General features: G+C 38.8%; 1 protein-coding gene and 1 pseudogene across 2 annotated transcripts; both read right to left on the reverse strand.

Annotated features, from left to right (window-relative positions):
- Positions 1–353: 353 nt before the first annotated feature.
- Positions 354–8970, reverse strand: Tac1 (tachykinin precursor 1). Of its 2 annotated transcripts, XM_034519198.2 has the most exons (7): positions 8296–8970; positions 7723–7854; positions 6822–6918; positions 6358–6402; positions 5879–5902; positions 4264–4317; positions 354–967 (listed from the first exon to the last, which is right to left on the reverse strand). In XM_034519198.2, exons 2-7 carry the CDS (start codon positions 7843–7845, stop codon positions 918–920), a joined length of 393 nt encoding a protein of 130 aa, XP_034375089.1. In that variant the 5' UTR covers positions 7846–7854; positions 8296–8970; the 3' UTR covers positions 354–917. The 2 variants fall into 2 exon arrangements, with proteins under 2 accessions (XP_034375089.1, XP_034375091.1); XM_034519200.2 differs by lacking the exon at positions 6358–6402 and having other exon boundaries at positions 8296–8954.
- A 12372-nt stretch (positions 8971–21342) lies between these two features.
- Positions 21343–21732, reverse strand: LOC117720457 (large ribosomal subunit protein eL31 pseudogene; annotated as a pseudogene).
- Between the last annotated feature and the right edge of the window lie 4032 nt (positions 21733–25764).

The raw sequence follows: 25764 nt of genomic DNA on the forward strand, positions 1-25764 counted from the left end.
TTGTGATATTTTACTCAGCAAGGAAATAAAACAACCAGTGAAAGTAATTTTGAAAATAGAACCAGATTACTATTCTACCTGTCGTAAGAAATTATAGGCATATTTGGTATTTACTCTTTGGATTCCAAAAGGGAACTGCTTCATTGTATATCAAATAACTTAGCAAAAAATGTGTTTGGGAGGGCGTGCTCGTGAGTGTGCGTGCATGTGTGTGTGTGTATGCACTCCAATGTGTGCATTTGTGTATGAGAGAGATAGAATATGTTTTAACCCCAACAGCTTTGAGCATACTTCATCTAATAGAAGAATGCTTGTTGATTTGAAATAAATATTAACAAAAGAATGTGACATAATTCCTGAAGATACATTCTTTTATTTAAAATGGTAGCTATCACAACACATCATACAATGACTGAAGACCAGAGAATTACATTGAAACTTTTTAAAAACATCTCTATATAGCCACAAAACATGAAACATGCTGCTAGGATACAAATAGAGTCAGATACCAAAGTCTCAATACATCATCAGCATAAAAGCAACCAAGGGAAGCGCAAGACACACAGGAGTTTCTCTGCTTCCGGCAGCAGCTGCCTGCACTGGCTCACGGCAGCATTTCTTTCTTTGGAGCCTGCAGCCCTGGCAAGCTTGTACAAACCCATCAACACTGAGCTTCGCTGAGGTTACAACTAATTTCTACTTCTGAGGAGGTCACCACATGAGAATTACAAGGCTTATTGGCACAATGTGAAAAAATAAACACCTTTTTTGAGTTTTTCACTCATAACGACATTTGTTATTAAATAAATAATCATTCCTCATAGTGCATGTTTTTTGTTGTTTTTTGTTTTTTTTTTTTTTTACTGTTCACTGCTCACTGACACAAATGAAGATGAATAGATAGTGTGTTACAGGGTTTATTTACGTCTTCTTTCGTAGTTCTGCACGGCGCTTCTTTCGTAAGCCACTGCAAACAAACAGGAAGTAACGGCTATGTGTTAAGGAGATTCACAGAGGGAGTTAGTAAAGTTCAATGCATACACTAAATCCCTGCAATGTCAAAATGATATTTCCCCCTGGAAGAAATAGTTCTAAGATCTTTTTTCTTTTTTGTTGGTACATCCTTTTAGCCCGTCTGGCACTTCATATCTTGCTTCGAAGTGTTCTGGCCACAGCATTCCTAGATTCTTTGGCCATATATTTGGCTATATATTTGGTATCCTAAAAGTACAACAGTGTATTTCTATGATCCAATATGATGTTCATTTTCAGCAGCTTACTAAATCCCTGGCAGAGGCTCACAGTGATCAGAGAGAAGACCATGCCTATCATAGCCATGCATTAGAGACATCTCTCTAAATGCTGAACTTTTGTTCTAGGACAAAGGTCAATAAACTACAGGTCAAAGGACCAAAGTGGCCCTACTGTTTGTTCTTATAAATACAGTTTTATTTGGACATGTACATGCTCAGTTCGTGTATATGTTATCTATGTCAATTTTGGTTTTAAAAACGACAAATTTGAGGAGGCAGTATACACCAGCATAGCTTAGGAGGCCTAAAGTGTTTAAGACCTTGTTCTTTTCAGACAAAGACGGCCTAAACTCTATTTTAGGGGAACGTAACGGTATGAGTCTTTTCTCTGGTGGATACCTTCTGTTAATAGAGTGATTGCTCTTGAGACTGACATTACCTTTACTTTCTGTTGGGCATTCCACTGAATACACAAATAAACAGAACAATTTAATTTAGTTCTTAAAATTTGGAAGCTTATGAAAATGTTAATTGCTACTTCCACAAGTGCTTAGCACTGGGCTACTAAGGAATTTACATACTGTGACTCACTGTGCTAAAAAAAATATATGCTAAGGTGCATTATATTACATCATATTGGATATAATTTCAAAGGATGTATAACCACACCATGTTAAGGATCAGAATAACCGTCTATGTGAGGGTATTTCCTCAGCCAGCACTATAACTTAGATTGGTATTATAACAAAATGAATGTGCTTGTGGGAAATGCCCTGCAAGAAATGCCGAATCGAGAGGAAACAGCAGAGGCGGAGAAGTCTTAGTGCTACTGGAAATAGATTTCCAGGTGAGAAAGGTTGAGGAGAAGGTGGAAGACACCAGGGCTACCATCTGTTCTGCTCTCCCAGTGTGGCTCTCTAAAGGCCTGCCTCCCTCTATGAAGAGCATGTGGAGCAATCTAGACACTTTGCACCAGTTCTTTGTGAACACAAGCTACAGCGGACTGCACCCCAGAGGCTTTTGAAAGACACAAAAGTTCGCTTCTCATTCTCTTTTATTAGGAAGGGGATGGGTAGCATGGTTAATCTCTGACAGGATTTTAGGGTACCAAATCTCTGTGCCGCACAGAAGTGGGGGGGGGTAGCTAATTAAAGCACCCAAAGACTGTGTGGCAGCTTATGTAGGACACAGTATTCTCCTGCAGGGAAGCAGATTCTTACCTGGCCCTTGAACTCTCTGAAAATGTCTACAAGCTTCTTCTGTGTCTAGAAGCTGGCGAGAGTTTCTCAGTTTATCAGATTGTCACAAGTGTATGTGGCCAAAAGACGGTAAGGATCAGGTGGCTGGGGTATGACCCTGATAATCAGGCCCCAGTAAGTATGTAAAATGGGGCCTGCTTATTTCCCTCCTATTTTTTCCATTTGTATTTTCTTAACTTTAGTTTTAATATATTTTTAATAGATTACATATTTAACTATATTATTTTTATATATTTGTCATATATAACACATAAGTGTATAATATTAATATAAATATATTATATATTTAATGTATTATATTTAATATATAAGTTTAATATATTAACTTATATTTTAATATAAGAATAAAATGTTAACTAGCAATTCTAATTCATTGGAGTGAGCCTACTTTTATTAACTATAATTATTACTTTAAGCATATTTAAACTGCTCTAGACTGCATATTGGATATATTGTTCTTAAGTTAAGTGTGTTCTGAAAGGTGTAAAAATTCTAGAAGTGGAGATTGGTGATTAGTTTTAGATTGGTGATTAATAACATTATTAAGAAAACTATAGCTACGTAAGGACTGATACATTTGGAGGCAAATACCACAGGGAGTTAAATTTATATTCCATTTCTCAAGGCTGGAAGACAATATACATATATGTAAAAATAACAATTACAAGTTTTCAACTGATGCACATAACGTCTTTAAGAATTAAACTTCTGTTGCCCCAGGATTACTAGTGAGAAAATACAAAAGTGTTTAAATTTGCAAAGTGAATTAATGATAAAGATACTAGAATGACTATTTTGGAGGGTGAGTTCAGATAATTAGAACTTAAGGCAGGGCATCTTATAAATTTTCTGGGATCTAAATATTGTAAATAGATAAGACAGCTGATGATTCATTTCTAATCAGATGTTTATCATTTTAGTCTATTTTCACTGATAGTAAAGTACTATCAGTGCTCAACAAAAAGGCAATTTCCATGAAAACAGTAATGGGGTTGTTTAACATTAAGCATAATTGATCAAATGAAGTAAACCGTGAGGGCTTTAGAGATAGACCTGTGGTGTTTATATAGAAAGTTCAAGCTGGAGAAAAGAGAAATTATGAGCCTTGGGTCAAGGAAAATCCTCCTTTAGGTTTAAAACAGGTTTGGAGAGTTGTGGTTCTTTTTAAATGTAATTCTAAAGCTAGAACTGAAAGAATGGCTCAATGCTGCTCCTTTTTGAAGGCATGAGAATGGACTCCACTACACTCAGCCTCTTAGCTGCCCATTGAGACACCAAGATTGTGAGCTTCCATAACTTCAGGAAGAGACAGTAGTTTTAAAAACATTTTGCTTGTCATATCTATTTATTTTCTAATAGAAGATTGCCAGATGTAAATGACTTAGGACAATTCCACATTACTTCAGTTATAAGTGAAAAGCTCTCATCTCCCTGTAAGGGTCCAGGACATTTTATTGACAATATCTATGTAAAAGTGTCAGACTAGACCAAAGACTCAGGGTGTGCAGTGCCTAAATGGGGCAGATGCTGGAAGAGCTGCTATTTTGAGAGCGATATACTAATATTGTGGTATTAGCTGAAGCAGCTATCGGTTCACTCTAGGCTACAGACACTACTATGAAAATTTGTCTACAGAAGTGCTCCTGTTAAGTCTATGACTCCCTTTTTTTTTTTTAGTATGTCGAGAATTGTGCTTTCATAAAAATTACAGAAGTAGATTTGCATGTTTTCAGACATGATTTTATACATACCAGAATTTAAAGCTCTTTTGCCCATTAGTCCAACGAAGGAATCTGTTTTATGCCCTGGAAAATACATTTAGGGGTATTTTAATATGTATGTTTTTTGAAGCTATGAACTCATAACTAGTACAGAGTAAACAAGCTTCTGAATAAATGCCCGTGGATTAAATAAATAAATGTTTCTATGTCACACACTGATGAGTCCACAAAGATTTTATATAATAAGCCTTACAAGCCATGCTAAAATACCACATTGTGAATACTTTTCTCAGTTCTATATCCAGACATTAGCAGAACCTTTTCTCTGTCTTAAACATGGTTGCCACTGGAGCAAGCTTTGAAATTTTGGGGAGTTGGTTATACGTTTGTGTGTGGGAAAAACATCTAAGCTTATTTCTTCACTACCAAATGTGTTGCATTTCTCAACAAGGGAAACTTAAATCAGATCCTTAGTATATGGAATCTTCTAAGAGGTTACATTAAGTAGACTTAGCCTTAAAAATACTCTGTGAAAGCAATGTGCTTTTTTAACATTAATAGCATACATTCATTTCATTACATATTTTTTTTTACTATATAAAGTTCCCTTATAATTTAAGCCCTTAGTAAATATCAATGATTTTTTTCCAAAGATGAAGGCTTCAGGAAAGGTTATTATCTTACTGCTACTGAGAGAATTTTTCTTAGTTTCCACTGTTAGTTGAGACCAGAGTGTTACCCATTTGGGGTGGACCCTGCCAGGGTGAGTCAAATTCATGGCACTCACAGAGGCAGGCAACATTGTCAGTGGCCCAAGGGACTTCCTGTTGCCTCTGGATACAATTAACTAGGAAACAGCTCTAAAGACCCTCCAGTTCTACAATCTGCACTCTTCTCTCCCAGGTTTCCATTCAATATGGGATCAAGGGGGAAATAAGCCTGCATCTCTATCTGGTTTCACATTCAGAGTGCATTTTCTACTTCGATATTCACCCACTCTGCTTAATCATTGGCTGAATACCCCCTTCCTTGCCATTATAAAATTTACTTCATGAGTATGAGTTAGAAGTTGTATATAAGTGTTCTCTCTCCCTCTCCCTCTCCCTCTCCCTCTCCCTCTCCCTCTCCCTCTCCCTCTCCCTCTCCCTCTCCCTCTCCCTCTCCCTCTCCCTCTCCCTCTCCCTCTCCCTCTCCCTCTCCCTCTCCCTCTCCCTCTCCCTCTCCCTCTCCCTCTCCCTCTCCCTCTCCCTCTCCCTCTCCCTCTCCCTCTCCCTCTCCCTCTCCCTCTCCCTCTCCCTCTCCCTCTCTCCCCTCTCTCTGTCTCCTGTACTATTTATGGGGCAAGGTGTCAGAGATGAGTGCTTGTGATGAACTTTAACCCTAGAGTAGAAGTTCTAAAACTAAAACAATTACAAATGTTAATTCTTTTTTCTTTTCAAATATAATGTGCACTTCGGTGCAGCAATCTGCCTACACTACAGTTTAGTCGTGGTCAGCAATCACATCCTGCGTATGTCTTTTTTCTTACACTGTCTCAATTAAAACTATTGGGCTCTATGTTGTGCTGCAAAAGGTAACACAGGAAGCAACATTCAACACCATTAATGTCGGCATTTGAAAAATGTCAAAATGAGTGTGAACTTACTTTTGTGAGAGATCTGGCCATGCCCTAGAAGAAAAGAGAGCCAGTTAGCCGACATATGGGTTTCTTTTTTAAAAGGTACTTTATCTTTTACAGAGAATGTAAGGAGTTGATTTTTCAAAATATTTGACACTTCTTATTTGTGTGCCATCCTGAGGACTAAAGTAGATAAATGCTAACCGAATTACTAATAAAAACCAAATATGAGCCATGGGCTAAAAGGCAGAACCGTGGGACTCTTGAGGTCTGTTAATAACAGTAAAGCTATATAATGTACTGACATCAAAGTTGGTCACCCACTTGAATGTGCAGGAGCTTCACACACACACACACACACACACACACACACACACGCCCCCACACATGCACACGCACTTTTTAAAATTAGGCATAATTGCAAGATCTAGTATTTCTACCATAAAATACTTTTTAAAAATGTGATCATTCATAAAAGGAAAATAAAGATTTATAGGGGTGTTTACCATAAAGAGCCTTTAACAGGGCCACTTGTTTTTCAATTGAGGAATCTGACAAGAGATGAATTGACATTAACTCTTTCCATGCTCCACTGACTGTGCCATCAACTCAAGGCAATGGAATATTTCTATCACTGTAGCAAGGGGTAGGCACATCTAACCCAAGAAAACGTCTTTTACCTGAGCCTGGACCGTTAGCATACCTCGAGACCCTTGTAATTTGGATCTTTAGTCAGAGGAGTGTTTAGCTAAGGCCAGTTTCCAATTCTGGTCACTGGTGCTGTGAAGCAAGGGAAATGGATCCCCCTCCCCCACCAGTCCCCCTCCCCCGCCGCGAGCGCAAATGTTAGTGAAGTGCAGATCGAAGGCTTATTTATACTCGCAGTACAAGAGACACTTGGGTGCTCCAGGAAGAAGCAAGCATGCAGACCAGGTAGCCTGATAGTTCTAGTGACTACTGCTCATCTCACCGGCATCCCGTTTGCCCATTAATCCAAAGAACTGCTGAGGCTTGGGTCTTCGGGCAATTCTCTGCAGAAGATGTTCAAAGGGCTCCGGCATTGCCTCCTGGAGGACAAACCCGCGAGTAGACAACTTAAGTGAACCAGGACCACTTTCACGGTGCGCCTGAGCTTTCCCCAGAGCCACAAATCCCCCTGAGACCAGAAGCGGGTGGGCTAGCACAAGTCCGGGACATACTAGAACCTATGCAGCACTTTCTCTATCTGTCCCCCCCCCCCCCCCCCCCCCCGCGCCTTGGATTTTCTTCTCCCCAAAGTCTACCCCTGAGGCTCCTGCCACCGCACAACTTTCACTAGTTCCCAAGGCGCAATAGCCAAGACCCATATAAAGGGAAACTTGGAGCACTGAATACTGGATTACGGAGTTCCTTTCGCCACTGAGACCCTCTCAGCTAACTAAAATCCCGCTTGTGCCCCCATTGACTGATTCACTTCTCTGTCCAGCATCTCCAAATGCTTTGGCAGCTCAGTTTGACCAAAGCCCCCTCGCCCCCCACCCGGAGATCGTGTAAGTTAAGTAGGGATTAAAACCTAATGAGGTTTCCAGCATGGCGAGGACCCGGCTGAATGAGGGGGGGGGGGGGAGAGAGAGAGAGAGAGAGAGAGAGAGAGAGAGAGAGAGAGAGAGAGAGAGAGAGAAAGAGATCTCCTCTCCCCTTTCCTGTAGGGAGACACTGAACTCCGACGTTGCCCTCTCAGGGAGGAAACTTAGTTCTGGGCAATAAGACTTGTGCCTTGTCCAGGGGATGACGACCTTTACAATACAGTGTGCCACTCTGGCTGGAGCTGGACTAATCAAGGTGCTACCGCAAGGGGAAAGCAACAGCTCCCACGCCCGGTTGGGTCTCACCTTGATCTGGTCACTGTCGGACCAGTCGGACCAATAATTTAGATCATCGTTGGCACCGATTTCCTCTGCAAACAGTTGAGTGGAAACGAGAAAAAAGACCGCCACGGCCACGAGGATTTTCATGTTGGATTTCTGGAGAGAGTAGGAGACAGAGGAAAGGGAGAAAGGAGACATCATACAAATGTAGGCGGTGGCCACCCAAAAGTTAGGAGCAGCTGAATTTCAGTGCCATAGGAAAAAACAGGTCTCTCTAAACTAAGATTAAAATAAAAACAAAACCCAACCAGGTCGAACATTTCTCCAAACCTTTTAAGAAGGCTATTGACATTGACGTGCCAACCAGTCTCAAACCCTCCTCTCCTTGAGTCTCAACGTCCCAGCCCCCTACCCACTGACCCACACTCTCAAGCCTGAAGGCTCTGCAGGTGGCAGACAAAGAGAGGCGTTGGTATTTGCATAATTTCTGTCCCAGCCTGAGGATGCAGCGGGAGCAAAGCCAGGGCGGACGCCACCTCCGACCAAGGCACGAGGGGCCCCAGGCAGCCTCAGCTGGCTGACGAGAGTGGTACTCACTGCGGTCCGGCCGCGGGGATGCTCCGCAGGTGCGCACTTGCTGGGCGCTCCTCGCTCTCCTTGGCCTCGGTGCTGGAGTGGAGCAGGTCGGAGTGCGCTCTAGTCCCTGCTCCTGCTTCGCGGTATTTATCTCAGGCGTGACGAGCCTGGAGAGCCACGTGACACTCTCCCCACGCGACTTTCTGCTCAATATTTAATTAGCCGCCCCCTCGCCTTTTGCTTGCGTGATGGAGAGTTTCCGAGACGGTAACCCGTCGGAGTCCATAACATCTGGACCAAATTGGGTTCGAAATGACGCAATTTTAGGGAAGTCGAGGTCTCGCCATCCAATCCAGAGAGACCTGTTTTCTTCCGCCTGCAAATCTGACGCCCCCCTCCCCTCTTCTTCCGAACAAGGTTCAGTGACACCTGAGATTACTCATCAAAACTGAGCGAAGTGACTCATGCCTCGGACTTCGGGAACTTTTCTCTCCAGAGGCGTCAGGGAATCTTGCGCTTTGAGGACAGCCAAATAACTTCAGCACTAAAACCTCGCGAAATGACAAGAAGACACTAGCAAGCACTTCAGCGGGATGAAGCAAGCAGGGGTTTTCCTTCCATTTCTATCTTTACGTGTCTTAAAGGTTTGTGAGGTGTTACATCTATGGCTGGAACAGCCCTCTCTCCCTAAATCAATCAGAATACTCTCCCATTTCTCTAGCACTGTAAAGTGTTGTGTTTCAGTCTTGTGTTTCAGAGGATGAAAGCAGATTTGTTTTACATTTAGGGAATAGAGGAATTTAAACCTGCTGTCGCATATAAAACTTACCCATCAGCCATTCGAGGACATCTTTGTTCCCGGAAGCAAGCTTCTTCCTTGTCACACCCAGAAGGCAGACTGGGTCAGAAGAGGATAACTGCCTCTCCCCTATTTAGTCTTTGTTGGAGGACTACAAAGGCTGGATGTTTACTTTTGTCACCACCACGGGGGCTCTGTAGAGCTGTCAGAGACAGAAGTCATTAGCAAGCCATGGTTTTACAGATACCTTCTGTTCCAGCTATATATCACTTTTCCATCTTTTGATGAAGTAAATGATGTTGCAATTGTTTGTTTTTACTTTTTGGACTCGGTCTCATTATGTGGCTTCAAACTGGGTATCCTCCTGACTCAGCCTACTCAGTACTGGAACTACTGGTGTGTACCACCACACCCAGAGTGATGCAGTCTTTTGGATAGAGCTGTTTTCTTTCGGGAATCATGGCTTTCCACAATGTTTTTAGTATAATATGAAGAGGAAAGCTTCCAATGTTTATTGTTTTAATCTTGAATGTAGACGTTCAGATGGATTTCATAATCTAAACATTCTATTTTTATTTTCCAAACTTTTAAAAGGAGAAACTGTGAACACAAATGTAGTCATCCGCCTAAAACAATTTGTAAATTTCATGCTTCCACTTATAATAGAAAATATTTTCTCATGTACTATGTAGTTATTCTGATACATAATTCAGGAAATATGAGATAAATCCTAATTTCTTCTTTCGACCAACTTTAAAAATTTAGCATTTTTAAGCGTAAGTATGACCTGTCTTTTAAGACTAGGATCTCACCGTTTTAAGCATATTGGAAACATTTCAAGACAAGGCAGATACTCATTAACTGATGCTCAACGTACGCCATTCTTGGCTAGCAGAAGATTCCTCCAGGGCTTTTGATACGCCTTCAATAGGACTTGATGATTCCCTTGGTTTTGATCTGTTTCCTAACTGAGACTCCAAGTCTTCTAAGGAGCCTTCATTTTCATTGAGTTGTACATGGTAATTAGGTGCCATAATCTGGGCATGCATTGTTGTCAAATTCCTTACTTCAAGGTTATTCCAATGCATAGAGTGAGAGAGAGAGAGAGAGAGAGAGAGAGAGAGAGAGAGAGAGAGAGAGAGAGAATATGGATGTGTCAGTGTATATGTATTCTATGTATATGAGTGAGTTTAAATATGTGTTAATGTGCTGCGTGGGTGCAGTGTATAAATGAATACGAGGACACTTTCTAAATAAATCAGATCATAGTCCTCATTTAACCTTATGTATTTTACAACCTTTTCAATACCAAAATTTCCACTTGCTAGTCACACCATTAACATGGCCACTCACACAACTGTCAACATGATCAACAACGTCATGTTGGGAATAGATGATAGTTTTTGTTTGCAATTTTTCAGACTTGAGGGGCATATCACTATAGGTATGTTCAGTTAACACACCTCACTTAAAAATTATTTGTAAAATGTCTGTAAGTCGTTATGCTGCCAAACTTTTTTTTATTTATATATTTTTTTGTTTTTGTTTTTTTTGTTTGTTTATTTTTGTTTTTCGAGACAGGGTTTCTCTGTGTAGCCCTGGCTCTCCTGGAACTCACTCTGTAGACCAGGCTGGCCTCGAACTCAGAAATCCGCCTGCCTCTGCCTCCCAAGTGCTGGGATTAAAGGCATGCTCCACCACTGCCTGGCGCTGCCAAACTTTATTTGCTCGTTTTGTTCTCAAATTTAGGAATTGTTTTTATTTTAACCTTACAGTTGTATAATACGCACAGCTCTAAAACACAGTCTTTAATCTCAAATCTCATGATATGTATGTTAATCTTTAACAATAATATACTTAAGGACTGTCACTTCAGGCCTTGGGTTTTTTTTTTTTTTTCTTTTTTCTTCTGGTAAACATTTTCTTTTTGCTGGAAACTGAATGTGGTTGTTTCCCCCTCAGTTTATGGAGTAGACACTTAGTCATCACTGTGGCCATGTTGGTAGATGATGAGGCATCTAACAGAAATGTTCTAGTGTTGGTACAGCAGTCATTGGGGGTTCCGTCTTTGGGAGAGGTTGGCATAGTTTTTGTGGGGCTTCTGCTTAATTCTTGGAGAAGTTGTTATATAAAGCAGCCAAGCTCTCACTCAGGTTTGTTTTCTGTTTTTTTTTTTTTTTTTTTTTTTGACACAATCACATCCTCTTGAATGTGTCCAAATCATTGTGATACTATCTGCTCTGAGATCTTAGCCATAGGCTAGTCAATATCAATACCTAAATCATTTCCCATTTTGTCCATGGCATTCATTAAATACTCCTTAATTTTCTTAGTATTTTCATATACTTTCTGACTCATTTTTTTTCCTTGAACATATCAGGACTGAAGATATTTGTATTACTAACTACTGCACTTCCTAGAGCATTAGGGCATTATAATATAACTCTTAATAAAATGCAAGTGTTCCTCATGCACACTAAGTTCATGAGTTCAAGAGGGCTGAACAAAGTATTAATGTGTCATATTTCTATATTTGCCAATTAATCATCTGTAGAAAGTTATAAAGAAGGGTTGGGCAGATAGCTTAGTGGTTAAAAGCACTTGTTGCTTTTGCAAAAGTTTAGTTCCCAGCACCCATGTAGTAGCTGGCAATCATATGTAATTCTAGTTCCAGAGGATCTGCTGCCCTCTTCTGTCCTTTTTGAGCACTGAATGTACATGGTCCACACAAATGCATGCAAAAACATTCATACACACACACCACACACACACACACACTATATATATATATATATATATATATATATATATATATATATATATATATATATATATAAAACTAAATGATATTATTGCCCATTTTCATGTGCCTGAACATAAATCGCTTTTAAGCTATTTATAATTCTTATAATTTTAAGGAGGAAAAGTCATCAGATCATTTTCATACAAAAATGAAAAATCAAACAATGTAGAAGAAGAAAATAGTTTGTTTTAAGAAATTGCTCTCAGGGAGAGCAGGCCCTGCACCTTACTGGGCAGCACAATAGATAGCGCTGACCCCACTAATATGGGTGCAAGTGAGCCTGCTAGAGGACCTGAGAGCAGGAGAGCTGGCTCTGCCCCCTGCTGGACTTCCGGTATTGAATGAGCTAAGGAAGGCAGTGCTGGAGAGCTCACTCTAGCTGTGTGGGTGCTGGCAGAGATCAGGAAGGGAACCAGGTACCCATGTTACTTTCAAAAGCTTGCTGCATTATCTTTCTGCCATCTCCTAAACAGTAATAGCAACACCAACTTGGGGATAGAGTTCAAACCAGGAACCAGTTCAAACTGCCTCCTAGATATTTATGTTGACAGTGATAGACAAGTGCTACACCCGGCCTTGCAGGAGGAGCTTCTTCTGGTGAATGCTGAGACACATGGCTGCTCAATAAGTGACAGCTGGGAGTTCAGCTCTACAGAGAACATTTATCCCGCCTTCTCCAAGCCTCAGGAAAGAAGGACTGGAAATAATGTGAGACCCAGTAGACAGGGAGAAGGGCTGAAGAATGTTGTCTTCTGGCTGTGACACAATCAATTCAGTCATGATATCGTTGTCTATACCCACCCACCAAGACTGGGCCTGCCATGCGTCAATTGTGATTGGGGGCAGGATTCATGTGACCATGCTGCAACTACACGGACTATTGGATACTGCTGAATTAGGACAGAGAGGTGGCCATTGTCTTCAGTTTTGTACCTACAGGTGAGCCCACCAGGCTCAACAGACTTCCCTGGTTAAACTCAGTGTGACAAAAGACCAAACAAAAAAGACACAGATATAAGAACGGAATTGGTAAGGAGGAGAAGGTGTTGACAGGAGTCAAGAGAGATAGAAAGGGATAGGAACAAGCAGAAGGTATTACATACATGTATGAAATCATCAAAGACAAAAAATTAATAAACATTGTGGCTGTAAATTAGAATGGCCACAGACTCACGTATTTGAATATTTGGTCCCTCGTTGGTGAAACTGTTTGGAAAAGGTTAGTTGTGGCCTCGTTGGAAGATGTGTGTTGCTGGAGGGCCACATTGTTCTCAGTTATCTCTTTTTCTGTCCTGTTCTTGTAGATGGAGATGTGAGCTTTTAGCTGCTGCCCCAGGACCATGCCTGCCTAGCTGCTGCTGTGCTTTCTGCCATTATGGTCATGGACTGTAACCTTCTAGAACTGTGAGCCCTCAATTAAAAGCTTTCTCTTATACGTTGTCTTGCCTGTGGTGTCTTATCACAGTAATAGAAAAGTAACAAAGACACACAGACTTGGCAGATTCAAACCATAACATAGAGAGAAGCCCTAGAAACCATTTTAAAAGTTAAAAGTGGGAATTTATATTTTATTCAAGTTTAGTAGAAGAAGAAAAAAAAAGTAAGGGGGAAAGGGGAAAAATCATAATATTTAAGTCTAAATATTATGAATATGTTTGTGATGCTTTAAAGAACAGATATTTATTTGAGATCTATGAATTCCCTGTTTTAAAAGTGAGGATGTTAGCATCCTAAGCTTCCTCCCTGCTCCCCGCATCCACCCAATTTTGCACTCGATACCTTGTTGTGTTATTTGACATCAGTAAGGCTTCTAACAGTCTCCATTGGCTTTGTACCAAATTTTCATTAGTTGTCTACTGCTCACTCTGCGTTTAAATAGAGTCACAGTTCCCTGCCAAACCCTTTAAACCAACTCTGCCATTCTCCAGTTGACTTTTAATCATCTCTTACTGCTCAATGTCATTGTTAAGCAAATTTTCCTTCTGTATCAAGTGAATGTCTGCCAGTCACCTCTGTGTCAAGTGACATCTTAGTTCTACTGTCTTTAGACTAGATTTCATTTTTTTTTTTTTTTTTTTTTTACAGAAAATGTGTGGCCATGGCTCCTTTGTCTTGTGGAGTGACAGTTATAAGGTGTTCTGGGGTAGTGCGGTGCAGTGCATTCTAAATCTTACATGCTTTGCTTTTTAGCTTGGATATCTGAAGAACTCTTCATCTCTGAATTTCACTGGTGGGCATGGGATCTGTTCCTTGTTCACTACAATATATCTCTCATTTTTCTGAAGTATTACAACCATTGTTTTGCTTGAGTATGGGTGACTCTTATATTCTTTTCTCATTTTATGGAAACTTCATTGTGCTATGGCCTTAAATCTGTGTTGAAATAGACGATATGTATATGTGTATGTATGTGTAATCTCTGTAGGTGATAGCCAGTATGCAGACTATCTTTTGTAAGTTATAGTTTTAAGCCTTTGCATCTGTAGTCCCTTCATTTGGCTCAGTTTCTTAATGTATGTTACAGTAATTCACTTTGTTTTCTCTGGATTATGATGCTTCTAATTCACTTATTTCCAAAATTATGGTTTTTTGCCCCAAACCCCTCATATACAGTAATTTCCCTTTTCATCTCATTTAGCTATTTTATTACTTTATTGAAATGCCCTTGTTCTGCTGAATTAATTTTAATATTTAGATGCATTTAGTGCCAAGTGATTGGAGGAAGAATTTCCTTCTGTTTTCTGCTGTATGTTCTCTTCTAGTTCACTGGCAGGAACTATTAAGACAGGAGTATTAAGCAAACTCCATTTTAATACCATCTTAGTGACTTGCTAGCATTTGATCTTGGATTGATGCACTTTCTACATCAGGTTTTAAGTCTGCTAAGAAGACGCATAAGGGGCAGGGGACGCATAAGAACACTGCTCTTCCATGGGTCCTAAGTCCAACTCCCAGAAACCACATTGTAGCTCATAACCATCTATAATGTGAACTGATACCCACTTCTGGCACACAAGTGTCCATGCAGGTTGCACACTCATATATATAAAATAAATATATTTGAATAAATGTATTTGAAATATATAAAATAAATATATTTGAGGTATTTGTTTAGATGTGATCAATATTTTAATCAGTTGGCTTTAGTATATATTAGTCTCCATGTTATGGGTGGGTTTTTTTGGTCAGTTAAAGTTCTTAAGAGAAAAAAGACTAAATTTCCTTGGGATGGGTGGGTACAGAATTCAGTCTCCTGGTGGCCACTAGCTTCAAGAAACCTCAAATATTAAATTCTTGCTAGAGTTTCCAGACTCCCATTCAGGCTTCATGCTTGTTACCTCCTGTAATTGTGATATCCAACTTTCTAGTTTGATATTTATTTTACTTTTAATTAGTACAATAACTATGCACATGTACAGTGTAAAGCTCTGATACTTAAACCAAGGTATCTGTTATAACCATTATTTCAGGCATCTTTCTTTGTGGTGAAACAGGTGCCTGTGCCCATGCATGCCATTATGGAGGCTCAAGTGGTTGTTGGTTATCTTCCCCTATAGTTTATTTCTTTTGAGAAAGGGTCTTTCACTGAACCTGATATTCAACATTTCAGCCAGTGTTCCCGGACCTTCCTCTTTCTGCTCCCCAACACTGGATTTACACACATGTATAGGCATGTGTGGCTTATAACTGACATTCTATAGATTTAAACTTAGGGGTTCTTACCCACTGATTCTGCTCCCCATCCTGATTTTATTTTAAAAAACAGTAGTTTTGTACCTATTGACTGACATCCACCCATCTCCTGGATCATCTTATCTTCTGTTTCCTTTTCTACGTTATCGACATTTTTAGACTTGGTATATGAGTGAGATTGTGCAGTACTTGTATTTCTGCATTTGAATTGCTTTACTTAGCATTATGCTCTCTAGGTTCATTAATGCTGTTGCTAACTGCAGAAATTCACCCTAAATGGAACAGTCTTCCGTTGTGTACACACAGCACACTGAGCTTATACAGTCGTTTGTCACAGAACACTTAGGTTGGCTCTGCTGTGGTTATCGTAAATATCTCTGCAATAAACATGGGAGTGCAGATGTCTCTCTGATGTATTGGTTTCATTTCCTTTGTCTATATACCGAATTGTGAGATTGCTATTCTCATTTTGAATAACCTCCATGCATTTACCATAATGGGTGGGCTGTTATGTTTCTAGCATCAGGCTGTAATTGTTCTTCACCCTCCAGATTCTTGCCAGCACTTGTTTCTTTACCTTTTTGATGACAGCCATTTGTAGTGAACTGAAGTGATACCTCTTTGTGCTTTTGGTTTGCGTTTCCTTCATGATTAGTAATGCCGAGCATGTTTACCTGTACCTATCAGCTATATCAATAGTTTCTTTTGAGAAATGTGAACCCCCTCAGTGCTCGAATGAAGTACTGGGATTACGCAGAATTGTGATATCATTGAGTGGCTTCTATTTGCTCCATTTCTGTGTTGTTAAGATAGCTCTAGGCAGACAGAATGGGATCGACTAATTTAGTTCCTACGGTAGCTGAAGATTTTGTCCCTCTCAGTATAGGTATCTCACCTTGCGTCCCCTTTTTAGCCCTGAGGGAATGATGAGGGGAGAGGAGAATTAGAATGAGGGAACGTGCAGTCTGAGCAAACAGACTGTGTCCTCTCCTCTGAGGTTTTAGGCTGTCTCTTACTCTGCTTTAATCCTCTGGCTGGAGAGTTTGTACCTTTCCTGCAGGAGCAGATTGTACCTCTAATGCTGCCTGGGAAGCTGGCTGCCTCTGTTCTCAAGGAGTCAGCTCCAAATCAAAAATCAGCTCCCATTTTCTTTTGGCGTCAACTTCCTTTAACTCTCAGCCACTTGTATCTATTTCACCTAGAATGAAAGTGAACACACTCCTTCCTTTTTCTACCTTCCATGTACAGCGTCATTCATGATTCTCACTTCTTAGTCAACTTAGAAAGAAGAGAGCTCTGTAGAGGCACCAGGGACGGACATCCCTCTTCTGTTCTAGAATATTTGCTTTCATTCATTGCATACTAGTTCTTAAAGATTATTGTATTAATTGAACATGACCTTTGCTTTGCTTGCCCTGTTGTTATAGATTTCACTCTGCAGCATGGAATTAACAGTTCTAACTTTATTTTCTAGGAATAGCGCGCGCGCGCGCGCACGTGTGTGTGTGTATGTGTGTGTGTGTGTGTGTATGGCTAGGATAATATTCATATTATCTAACTAGTGAGTGCTTACAAAATAGCCATTTATAATCTGCACCCCTCTGGTGCATTATTCGCCTTTTTGTTTTCTTAGATGCCAGACTAGGAAAACTTTCTGGAACATATGAGTCCAATAAACATTACATAGAAAGGGTATGTTATATGGAATACCCCCCCTCTTTCTGGTTACATTGGCTTATCTTGTACTTATTGTCTACCAGGGAAGCCTTGCTTCTAGAATCCCTCTTATTTTCTTGGTCCTCGTGGATTGTAACTTGCTTTATTAGCTTAGTCGTGTTTTCCCTCGTCATATGTAAGGTAAAATACACCTAACATGAAATTTGCTGTGTTAAGTGTACAGTTCAGTGGTATTAAATGTATTCTTGTCCTTGTGTGACTATCACCACCATCCTTTTCCTTCTTGCACGATGGAAACTCTCTATGCATTAACATTAAATAATAATTTTCCATCCACCACACCATTCTATTCCCCACCTCTATGATTTTGTCAACTCTTGATGTCTCTTACACATGAAATCACACAATATTTCTTTTTAAGGTGGTACCTTACTTTGTTTTATAAATGTCCTGGAGATTTATCTATGTTAGAATTTCCTTCCTTTTTTTTAAAGGCTGAATTATATCCTATTGTATATATACTCCAGATTTTGCTCATGCATTCATTTGTGAATATATATTAATTCCATGTTTTAGCTATTATGAATAACACTTCTATGTGAATGACTATAAAAATATTTTTACAAGAAATTTCTTCCAGTTCTCCTGAATATGTACACAGAAGTGGAGCTACTAGATTATACGGGAATTCTTTTTCGGAAAACTAGTGCCCCGGTCTCCACAGCAGCTGTGAGTCACTCTCACCAACAGTGTTCAAGGCTTGCAAGTTTTCCACAACTTTCCAACATTCGTTATTTGCTTACTTTTTAAAAGATGTATTTTATTTTACCTTTTGTTTTATGTGTGAGGGTGTTTTGCTTGCATGTGTGACTGTGCACCACATGTGTGCACTGTCTTCAGAGGCCACAAGTGAGCGTTAGATCCCCTGGAACTGGAGGTACAGATGGTTGGTTGTGAGCATCAACATGGGTCCTCTGGAAGAGCAGTCAGTAAGTACTCTTAGCCACTCGGCCATCTCCCCAGTGCCCACACTTGTTATTTTTAATGATAGCCATTGTCATGTGTATCCTAACAGTATTAATGTGCACTTGCTTAATGATTTGAGATGATGGACATTTTTCTTTGTGTTACTAAGTCATTTGTTTATGGTCATCTATTGTTTTATCTTTCATTGCAATTATAATACAACTACAGTGTTTTCTACTCTACTTCATCCTTCTAAAACATCCCATACACCCTTCATTGCTCTCTTTTAAATCTATGGCCTTCTTTTCCATGATATATATATATATTCCTAAATACATAAGCACAACTTGCTTAGTCTGTATATATGTTTTCAGGTTAACCATTTGTTTTGTTGTTGTTGAATTTTAACAGTTGTCTCACTATATCTTTGCTATTCATTTCTCACCCGCATGTAATTTGTAAGCAATGGCTTCCATTCTGTGGTTTGTCTTCTCCTCTGCTGAGAATACTATTTGATGCACAGTTTATTTTTTTATTAAGTTCATTAAGTTTGCATATTTTTCTTTTGTTTACTGTGTGTTTGGTGTCACATTCAAGAAGTCATTGGAAAATTCACAAGTATATTTTTGCTCTATGCTTTCCTCGATTGTATGGCTTTAGGAGTTATGTGTAGGATTTTGATGTACTTTGAATTATTAATTGTGTATGGTATTAGGCAAAGTTTCAGGTTCAATTTTCTTTTTAGTGTAAATGCCCAGCTCTCCCAGTGCCACTATTTTTAAATATTGCCTTTCTCCACTGAATGATCGTGACATCTGTGCTTTTAAAAAAACAAACAAACAAACAAAAAAAACCCCCTCAAAACCTAAAAGTCACTTGATCACATACACAAGGGAAAGAATGTTTATCTCTTCTAAGTACATACATTGAAATCTCCTGATAAGCCCTTAGAAACAGTGATCATGGGAGGGAGTGTTCACGTAATTTTGTTTAATGCCTTGCTTGTTCTTTGACTATTTGTGTTTATTGTCTTGCTTGTTCCTTGACTATTTGCATCTATTGTATTGCTAGACCCTCAACCTAGAACTGACCTTAATACGTGCATGTAATCAAAATGGTATAAAAGCAAAAAGGAGGGGATGGGATAGGAGGTTTATGGGGGGGGGGATGGAGAAAGGGGATAACATCTGAAATGTAAATAAATAAAATATCCAATAAAAATAAAAACAAAAAATGTATAAAATTAAAAAAATAACTTCTAATCCCCAAAATGATGTGATGATGAAGTGGGGCTCTTGAGAAGTGACTGTGTCCTAAGAACAGAGCCATGGTTGCTAGGATTTAAAAAAAAATCTTTTATTTTCCATGTTGTGAGATGGAAGAGGAAAAATGGCCATCCACAAACTGAGAGGAAGAGACCTTTATCACATAGCAAACATTCTGATCCCCTGATGTACTTCCCAGCTTCCAGGACCATGTGAAGCAAATTTCTATAGGTTATAAACTACTAGTTCTGGTATTTTGTTACAGTAAGCATAGTGCCTAAACCATCATGTACTCAGGTTTCTTATTTTGTTCCATTGGTCTACATCTGTGAGGACTGAATTATTTTGACGGCTTATATCAGTATCTCTAGCAAATAGTTTAGAACTTAAGCTGTCTGCTAACACAGATCTCACTGCCCCATCTTCCACCCTGTTGCTATAGAGCTGAGAAAGTTGCTTCAGAGTCACTAATGTGCCGAGTGTGAGTGTTTCACTGAGGCTTTTGACTGTGGTTTTTTTTTTAGTAAGTTTGGAAATCACGAAATGTGTGCTATTGATTTTGCCTTTGTTCACTGTGCTAATGTGGATTAGTCAGATTCTGCATATGGAACCATCCTTGCATTCCAGAAATAACTCCCTCTTTGTCGCGGTTTAAAACCCTTTTAATGGGTTGCTAAAATACAGATTGGTAACGTTCTTCAAAGAATATTTTCACTGATGTTTACATGTAATTTAGGTTTTTAGTTGTACTTTTTGGGAATGCCTTTGGCTTGCTTTGGTTTCAGGGCAATGATGAGCTCACAGGATGAGTGAAGTTTTTCTATTCCACTTATTTATTTAGTGCCTGTGTAAAACTGACAAGGAGTCTTCTTTAAAGTGATTGGTAGAGTTCAACAGTAAAGTTGTCAGTGTTTCTTTTGTGGGGGAATTTATTATTATCAGTTTGATTCACTGTTAGTTATAGATCTATTCAGATGTTTCTATTCCTTTGTTATTTAGGCTTAGTGGGGTTTGTTTCTTAGAATTTATCCATCTCATTCTTTCCGATTTTTGTCCTACAATCATTTATAGTGTTGTCTTATAATCTCTTACATTTATATAAATTTGAGAGTAATATCTCTTTTTGTTTATGATTTTAGTAATTTGAGCCTTCACTTAGTTTTTTTTTTCTAGTTCATCAAGTTAAACACTCTTTAATTTTGTTGAACATTTTGAAGGACTACTTTTTAGTTTCATTGCTTTTATCAGTTTTCTATTCTTTACTTAATTCATCTTTGTTCCAGCTTTTATTATTCTTTCTCAGTGCTGTATTTAACCTGTTGTTTTTAAAGTTCTTTCAGTGAGTTGCGCTGCTGATTTAAATTTTTTATTTCCATTTAATGCCAACATTGCATCTGCTGTCTCATAAATTCTGTTATACTATGGTTTTGTTTCCCACTTTTTCTATGTACTTTCTAATTAACTTCATGATTCTTTTCTTTGATATGTTGATTGTTTTATGGTGTGCTATTTCATCTTTGTGTTTTAGTTTTATTCTGCTTTTATTTCTAGCTTCATTTCATTGTTGTCAAAAGTGATGCATTATATGATATTGTACTATTCTTGCCCCCTATTTTCTTTCTTGTCATATTTTCATTGCCAGATACATCACTACATTATTGTATGGATAGATATTATATTCCCTGTTATATTAAAATAACAGCTTTATTCTTTCATTTCTTTCAGCTTTAAAAATAATTCTGGATGAATATCTATATTTATAATTGTAATATTTTCATATATTAAACCTTTTATGGTATATAATATCTTCATTTGGTGTTGGTAATGTTCTGGCTGTTCTGCAACTTTATTTGATACTCAGCAGGTTAGTTCTCATGAACATTGACTGTCTATAGATTTTTGAATGTGGTAACAGGCACATAAGTTAACAATGTGTAGAGTTTGTTTGGTGAATCCTCATCTTCATTGTTTTTTGGAAAACATAATTGAATGCAATTTAGAACATTCCGTAGTCCCTTGGCCCAGAGAGCTTTACTGAGCCTGGTGCCAATGTGCACATCTGGATTCCCCATCTCCTTCATGGAAAATTTCTAGATTTCTTTGAGTGCCTGGGGGGCACACTTCTTGAAGCCTACTCCACAAATGTGCTTGTGAATGTTGATGGTATATTCTCAGGTCACCACCTTGTTGATGGCAGAATGGCTCTTCTCGCCACCCTTCAGTGTGGGAGCTATTCTACCAGGCCCAAGTTTGAAAGGAGCATGTTTGTAATTTTTTTATTTGAAATCTATTTCATCTGATGTTTCATATGCTCTCTTTTGGTTAGCATTTAAAGTGTGATATCTCCAGAATCTTTCCTCTTCATATCCACAAAGAATTCTTTAAAATCGTTTTTTCCCATATTGCTGCTAGGTTCTGAGCTACTTTTTGGATTTTCCATAGTATATTAGACATCATTATGAAGGGAAATGACCAGTTAACAGAGTTTCATACCATTAGGGGTAGACCAGAAGTTAAGCAAGTTTACTGAGAGCCAGATAATAAGGTGATCATTGTAAAAGAAACACTGAGCTTCTGAACATGAACAGAATTACTAATATAGCATTATTTCATGACACTGTTTTTTCAAAAGTTTGTGTTGCTTTGTTCATAGAGTCCCTCATGGGAAACAGTTTGCAGCTCTTGGTATGATCAATTCAGAAATATCAATGCAAACAGAATAAAAAGCACACAATATTTTGACTGTTCTGCTCTCTAGATATGACTTCAGAAGAATGTATTCAACAAACATTTGCTTAATGTTTGCTGTTTGCCAGGGATATAGAGTAAAAAAGATACAGAGATGAAGGAGTCATAGACTTCCTCCAACAGGGCTCAAGAAAATCATGGTGGCTGGAAACATAATAGAAGGCTGTTACCAGGAAAGGGGGCATTGTAGCAACAGACAGTGGAGTTGGAGTTGGGGGTCATTTCATGGAGATGAAGTTGTGAAGCAGAGAGGTCAGAATATGTATTGGAGAAGTAAGAATCAAGGTAGCAGGGACTAGGAGGCAGAAACCAGGTGTAGTAATTCACTTGATATCAAGTCTTTGTTTAGACGAATCATGACTAAATTATATTCCCAAGACAAAACAATTTGCTCTCAGAGTAAGGCAAAGACCACAGATTCTTTTCATTTTTTCCCTGGAATAAAAAAAAGCACCTTTATTAACTACAGAACACTGTGGCTATTAAAATTAAAGATTAAGACTTTGAAAGGATGCCTCAGAACTGTGTTTATAGAATGGAGAAGAGAATTATTTAAAATATTCAGCAAATATGATCTCTTTCCATTGCTTCTATATACAATTAAGAAGGACACATTGTATGTACTTCCCAGGAGATTGAAGATAATCTCTTTATTCAAGATGACGCTGCAATCTTAAAATAACCCACCAGACTAATAAGTCTACTGAAAATATTCATAATCAGATATCAGTTTGGCTAAACTAGATCCTTGAAGGTCAAAAATCCAATTAAAATTACATTCAACATCCCTGATTGCCTTTGCAAAACAGCAAGTTTATAATGTGTCCTCGAGAGAAGGTAAAGATTGGAAAGTCCATTATTTTGAACTGGATTAATGATAGAAAAAGGTCACATTTAGATTAATCAGCTACCCTAAAACATGGAAACGTTTTTTTGGTGTTTGTTTGTTGTTGTTGTTGATATCAGGGCAGAAACCGGGAGGCAGGAGCTGATGCAGAGGACACGGAGCGGGTGCTGCTTATGGGCTTCCTCCTCATGGCTTCCTCAGCTTGTGTTTTTAGAGAACCCAGGGCCACCAGCCCCGAGATGGCACCACGTTCATTGGGCTGGGCTCTCCCTCATCAATCGCGAACTTTACAAATGCCCTCCAGCCAGGTCTTACCCAAGGCATTTTTCTCAATTGAGATTCTCTCCTTTCAGAGAATTCAAGCTTGCGTCAAGCTTGAGCCATGGTGATGATGACTATGCCATATTTGTAGCGCTAGTTTAATGGCTAATACAGAAGGCTGAAGAGATGGCCCAGCAGGTGAGAGTATGGATGGCTCTTGTGGAGGATGTGGATTTAGTTTCTGGAACCCACGTCAAGCAGCCCACTACAGTCTGGAACTCTAGCTCCAGGGAGCTTCGATACCTTTGGCCTCTGAGGACTACCCCTCCACCCCCACACATACACAATTAAAAATATTTTAAACTAAATGGCAAATGATTACACCCTTTCTAGTTACCCCAGTCTGTCAGTAACCCTCCCATCGGAGACCCAAAACCACTGAGCTTCTTTCAACATGGTCAGAATTTTGAACCCTGGTTGTCTGGTTTTAGAGTGGGTAGCTTTTACCCTCTCTGTTTCTGTGCCTCTGTGGAATTGATGTTACTACTTGCTGGCAGCTTGGAGTGGGCACATATGTAGTGAAACGACTAGTTGTTTTGCTAAATCTTAGTTTGGAATCAAAAAGAGTCTTTGTAAAACTCATTGTGTGAAGTTTATTGCTCTTATTACCAGTAAAAAAATGTTCTTGGTTGTCCACATAAAATATTTTCAACTTTAATTGCATATCTGGAATATAAGATAGAAGAGTCATTGATTTAACAAAGTGGTTTTAGGAGCATATATATATTACATTATTTAAATATGTATTATATATATATTACAGAATGTAATAGTTATGGCAGAAACATTTGCTGGGTCCCAGCTCTACTCACTTCCCAGTTGAATTACCTATATTTAAAAACTTCTATCCCTGTAGTGATTTTGTTTTAAAGTAGCCTACATCCTTTATTTATGGCAAATAGCCTCAGCTAAAAGGTCTATTAATTTCTGTTTTATAAAATTCCTAATACTAATGTCATGCTGTACATCTTATCTCTGTGTGATATTAGTCTTTCCTTACATTCCAAGGCTCCTCCCACTCTAACCACCCAGCCCTAAACAACTTATAGTATAATTCTGGCTATATCTATTCAAAATTCCTCCAAAGTTTTTTTATTTTTACTAAAAAAAAAAAGAAATGTATTTGATTCATGGCTTGCAAAATTCCATAGAAACTCAGTCTCCCATGTAGGATTATAGGAATATACCTATTTATTCAAATCAGCACTCAATTTACAATTTACAATTTAGTCTAATTTGCCTTGTCATGACCAATCAAATTGCTTTGTCTAAAATCTAAGCATCATCCTTTTAATTAATGTTTATTTCACCTCTTCATTCAAGCCAACATTTAGTATCCTGACTTTAAATCTTTCTTAAATGTATTCATCTGTCTCCATTTTCATTGTGGATTCTGGCCATAATTATATATCCAGAATTACTTCAGTGGTCTTCTAATCCATCTTCCACATTGAAATAAAAATGGGCTTTTAAAACCAAGAGCACTATGCTCTTAACCTTAAAATTTTAAGTGGCTTACATGTAGCCTAATAAATCCCACTGCTCTTCCATGACCAGCAAAAACATGGATGATTTTTCTGCCTTCTTATCTCCTCAATCTCATTTAATGTCCCCACCTGTTCCCCTTTAGCCACCCAAGCCTTGCTTCGGTTTCTTAGCCTGAGCAACCATTCCCTTGTTTTAGAACTTTTGCCCAGGTTATACGTTAGACTGAAGGCAGGTGTTGCCAAGCAATAGCTCATAAACCCAATCTGGCCCACTGCCTGTCAGTTCCAATAACATTTTACTGCAATACAAGCCAGCCCGTGAATCTAGGCATTGTCAGTGGCTGTTTTCATACTCCAACGCCAGACTTGATTTGTGGTAACTGAGAACAAATGTCCTGCAGAACATGAAACAATTTACTCTTTATTGTGTTCAGAATACTTGCTGATCTATCCATCTTACCTTTCCTTTGTAAGGCTGGTCTTTCCTCATTCCACAGTTCTCAAGCAAAAGGTCTACCTCACTAAGGTAGAAGGACCACCGTATGTAAGCAAACCACAAGTGAAAGTTTCTGATTCCTTTAAATTTATCAGAGGCTGTTTTTAAATAGTATTTGTTTACCTTTGACTCTATCTTTTGCTGGCCTATATGTACCAATTTTTATTTAGTAAAACTGCTTCTTTAACAACGTAATAAATGTATATAGTGCATTCTTGTTGCTCTGTTCCCTACCCTCTCTTTTCTCTCTCCATGTTCTGTTGGTTCCCTCCCCCCCACTACAAGTTTATTCCCATGATAATGGCTGTTGTGTTCTTTTGTGATTCACTGGTTTTAGTCAGGGTCCATCTGTGTATCAGGAGTTTGGAACTGTCTGAACTTTGGAATA

This window comes from Arvicanthis niloticus, chromosome 15 (assembly GCF_011762505.2).
Source record: "Arvicanthis niloticus isolate mArvNil1 chromosome 15, mArvNil1.pat.X, whole genome shotgun sequence".
Taxonomy (NCBI): Eukaryota; Metazoa; Chordata; class Mammalia; order Rodentia; family Muridae; genus Arvicanthis; species Arvicanthis niloticus.

Excerpts from the sequence above, each read along its gene's own strand:
- Tac1 (XM_034519198.2), bottom strand. The coding sequence starts at position 7,845 with ATGAAAATCCTCGTGGCCGTGGCGGTCTTTTTTCTCGTTTCCACTCAA. Across the intron at positions 6,919-7,722 it reads CCGACAGTGACCAGATCAAG|GAGGCAATGCCGGAGCCCTT; the intron begins GTGAGACCCAAC and ends TTTGTCCTCCAG. Across the intron at positions 6,403-6,821 it reads AATGGGCAAACGGGATGCCG|ATTCCTCAATTGAAAAACAA; the intron begins GTGAGATGAGCA and ends ATCTCTTGTCAG.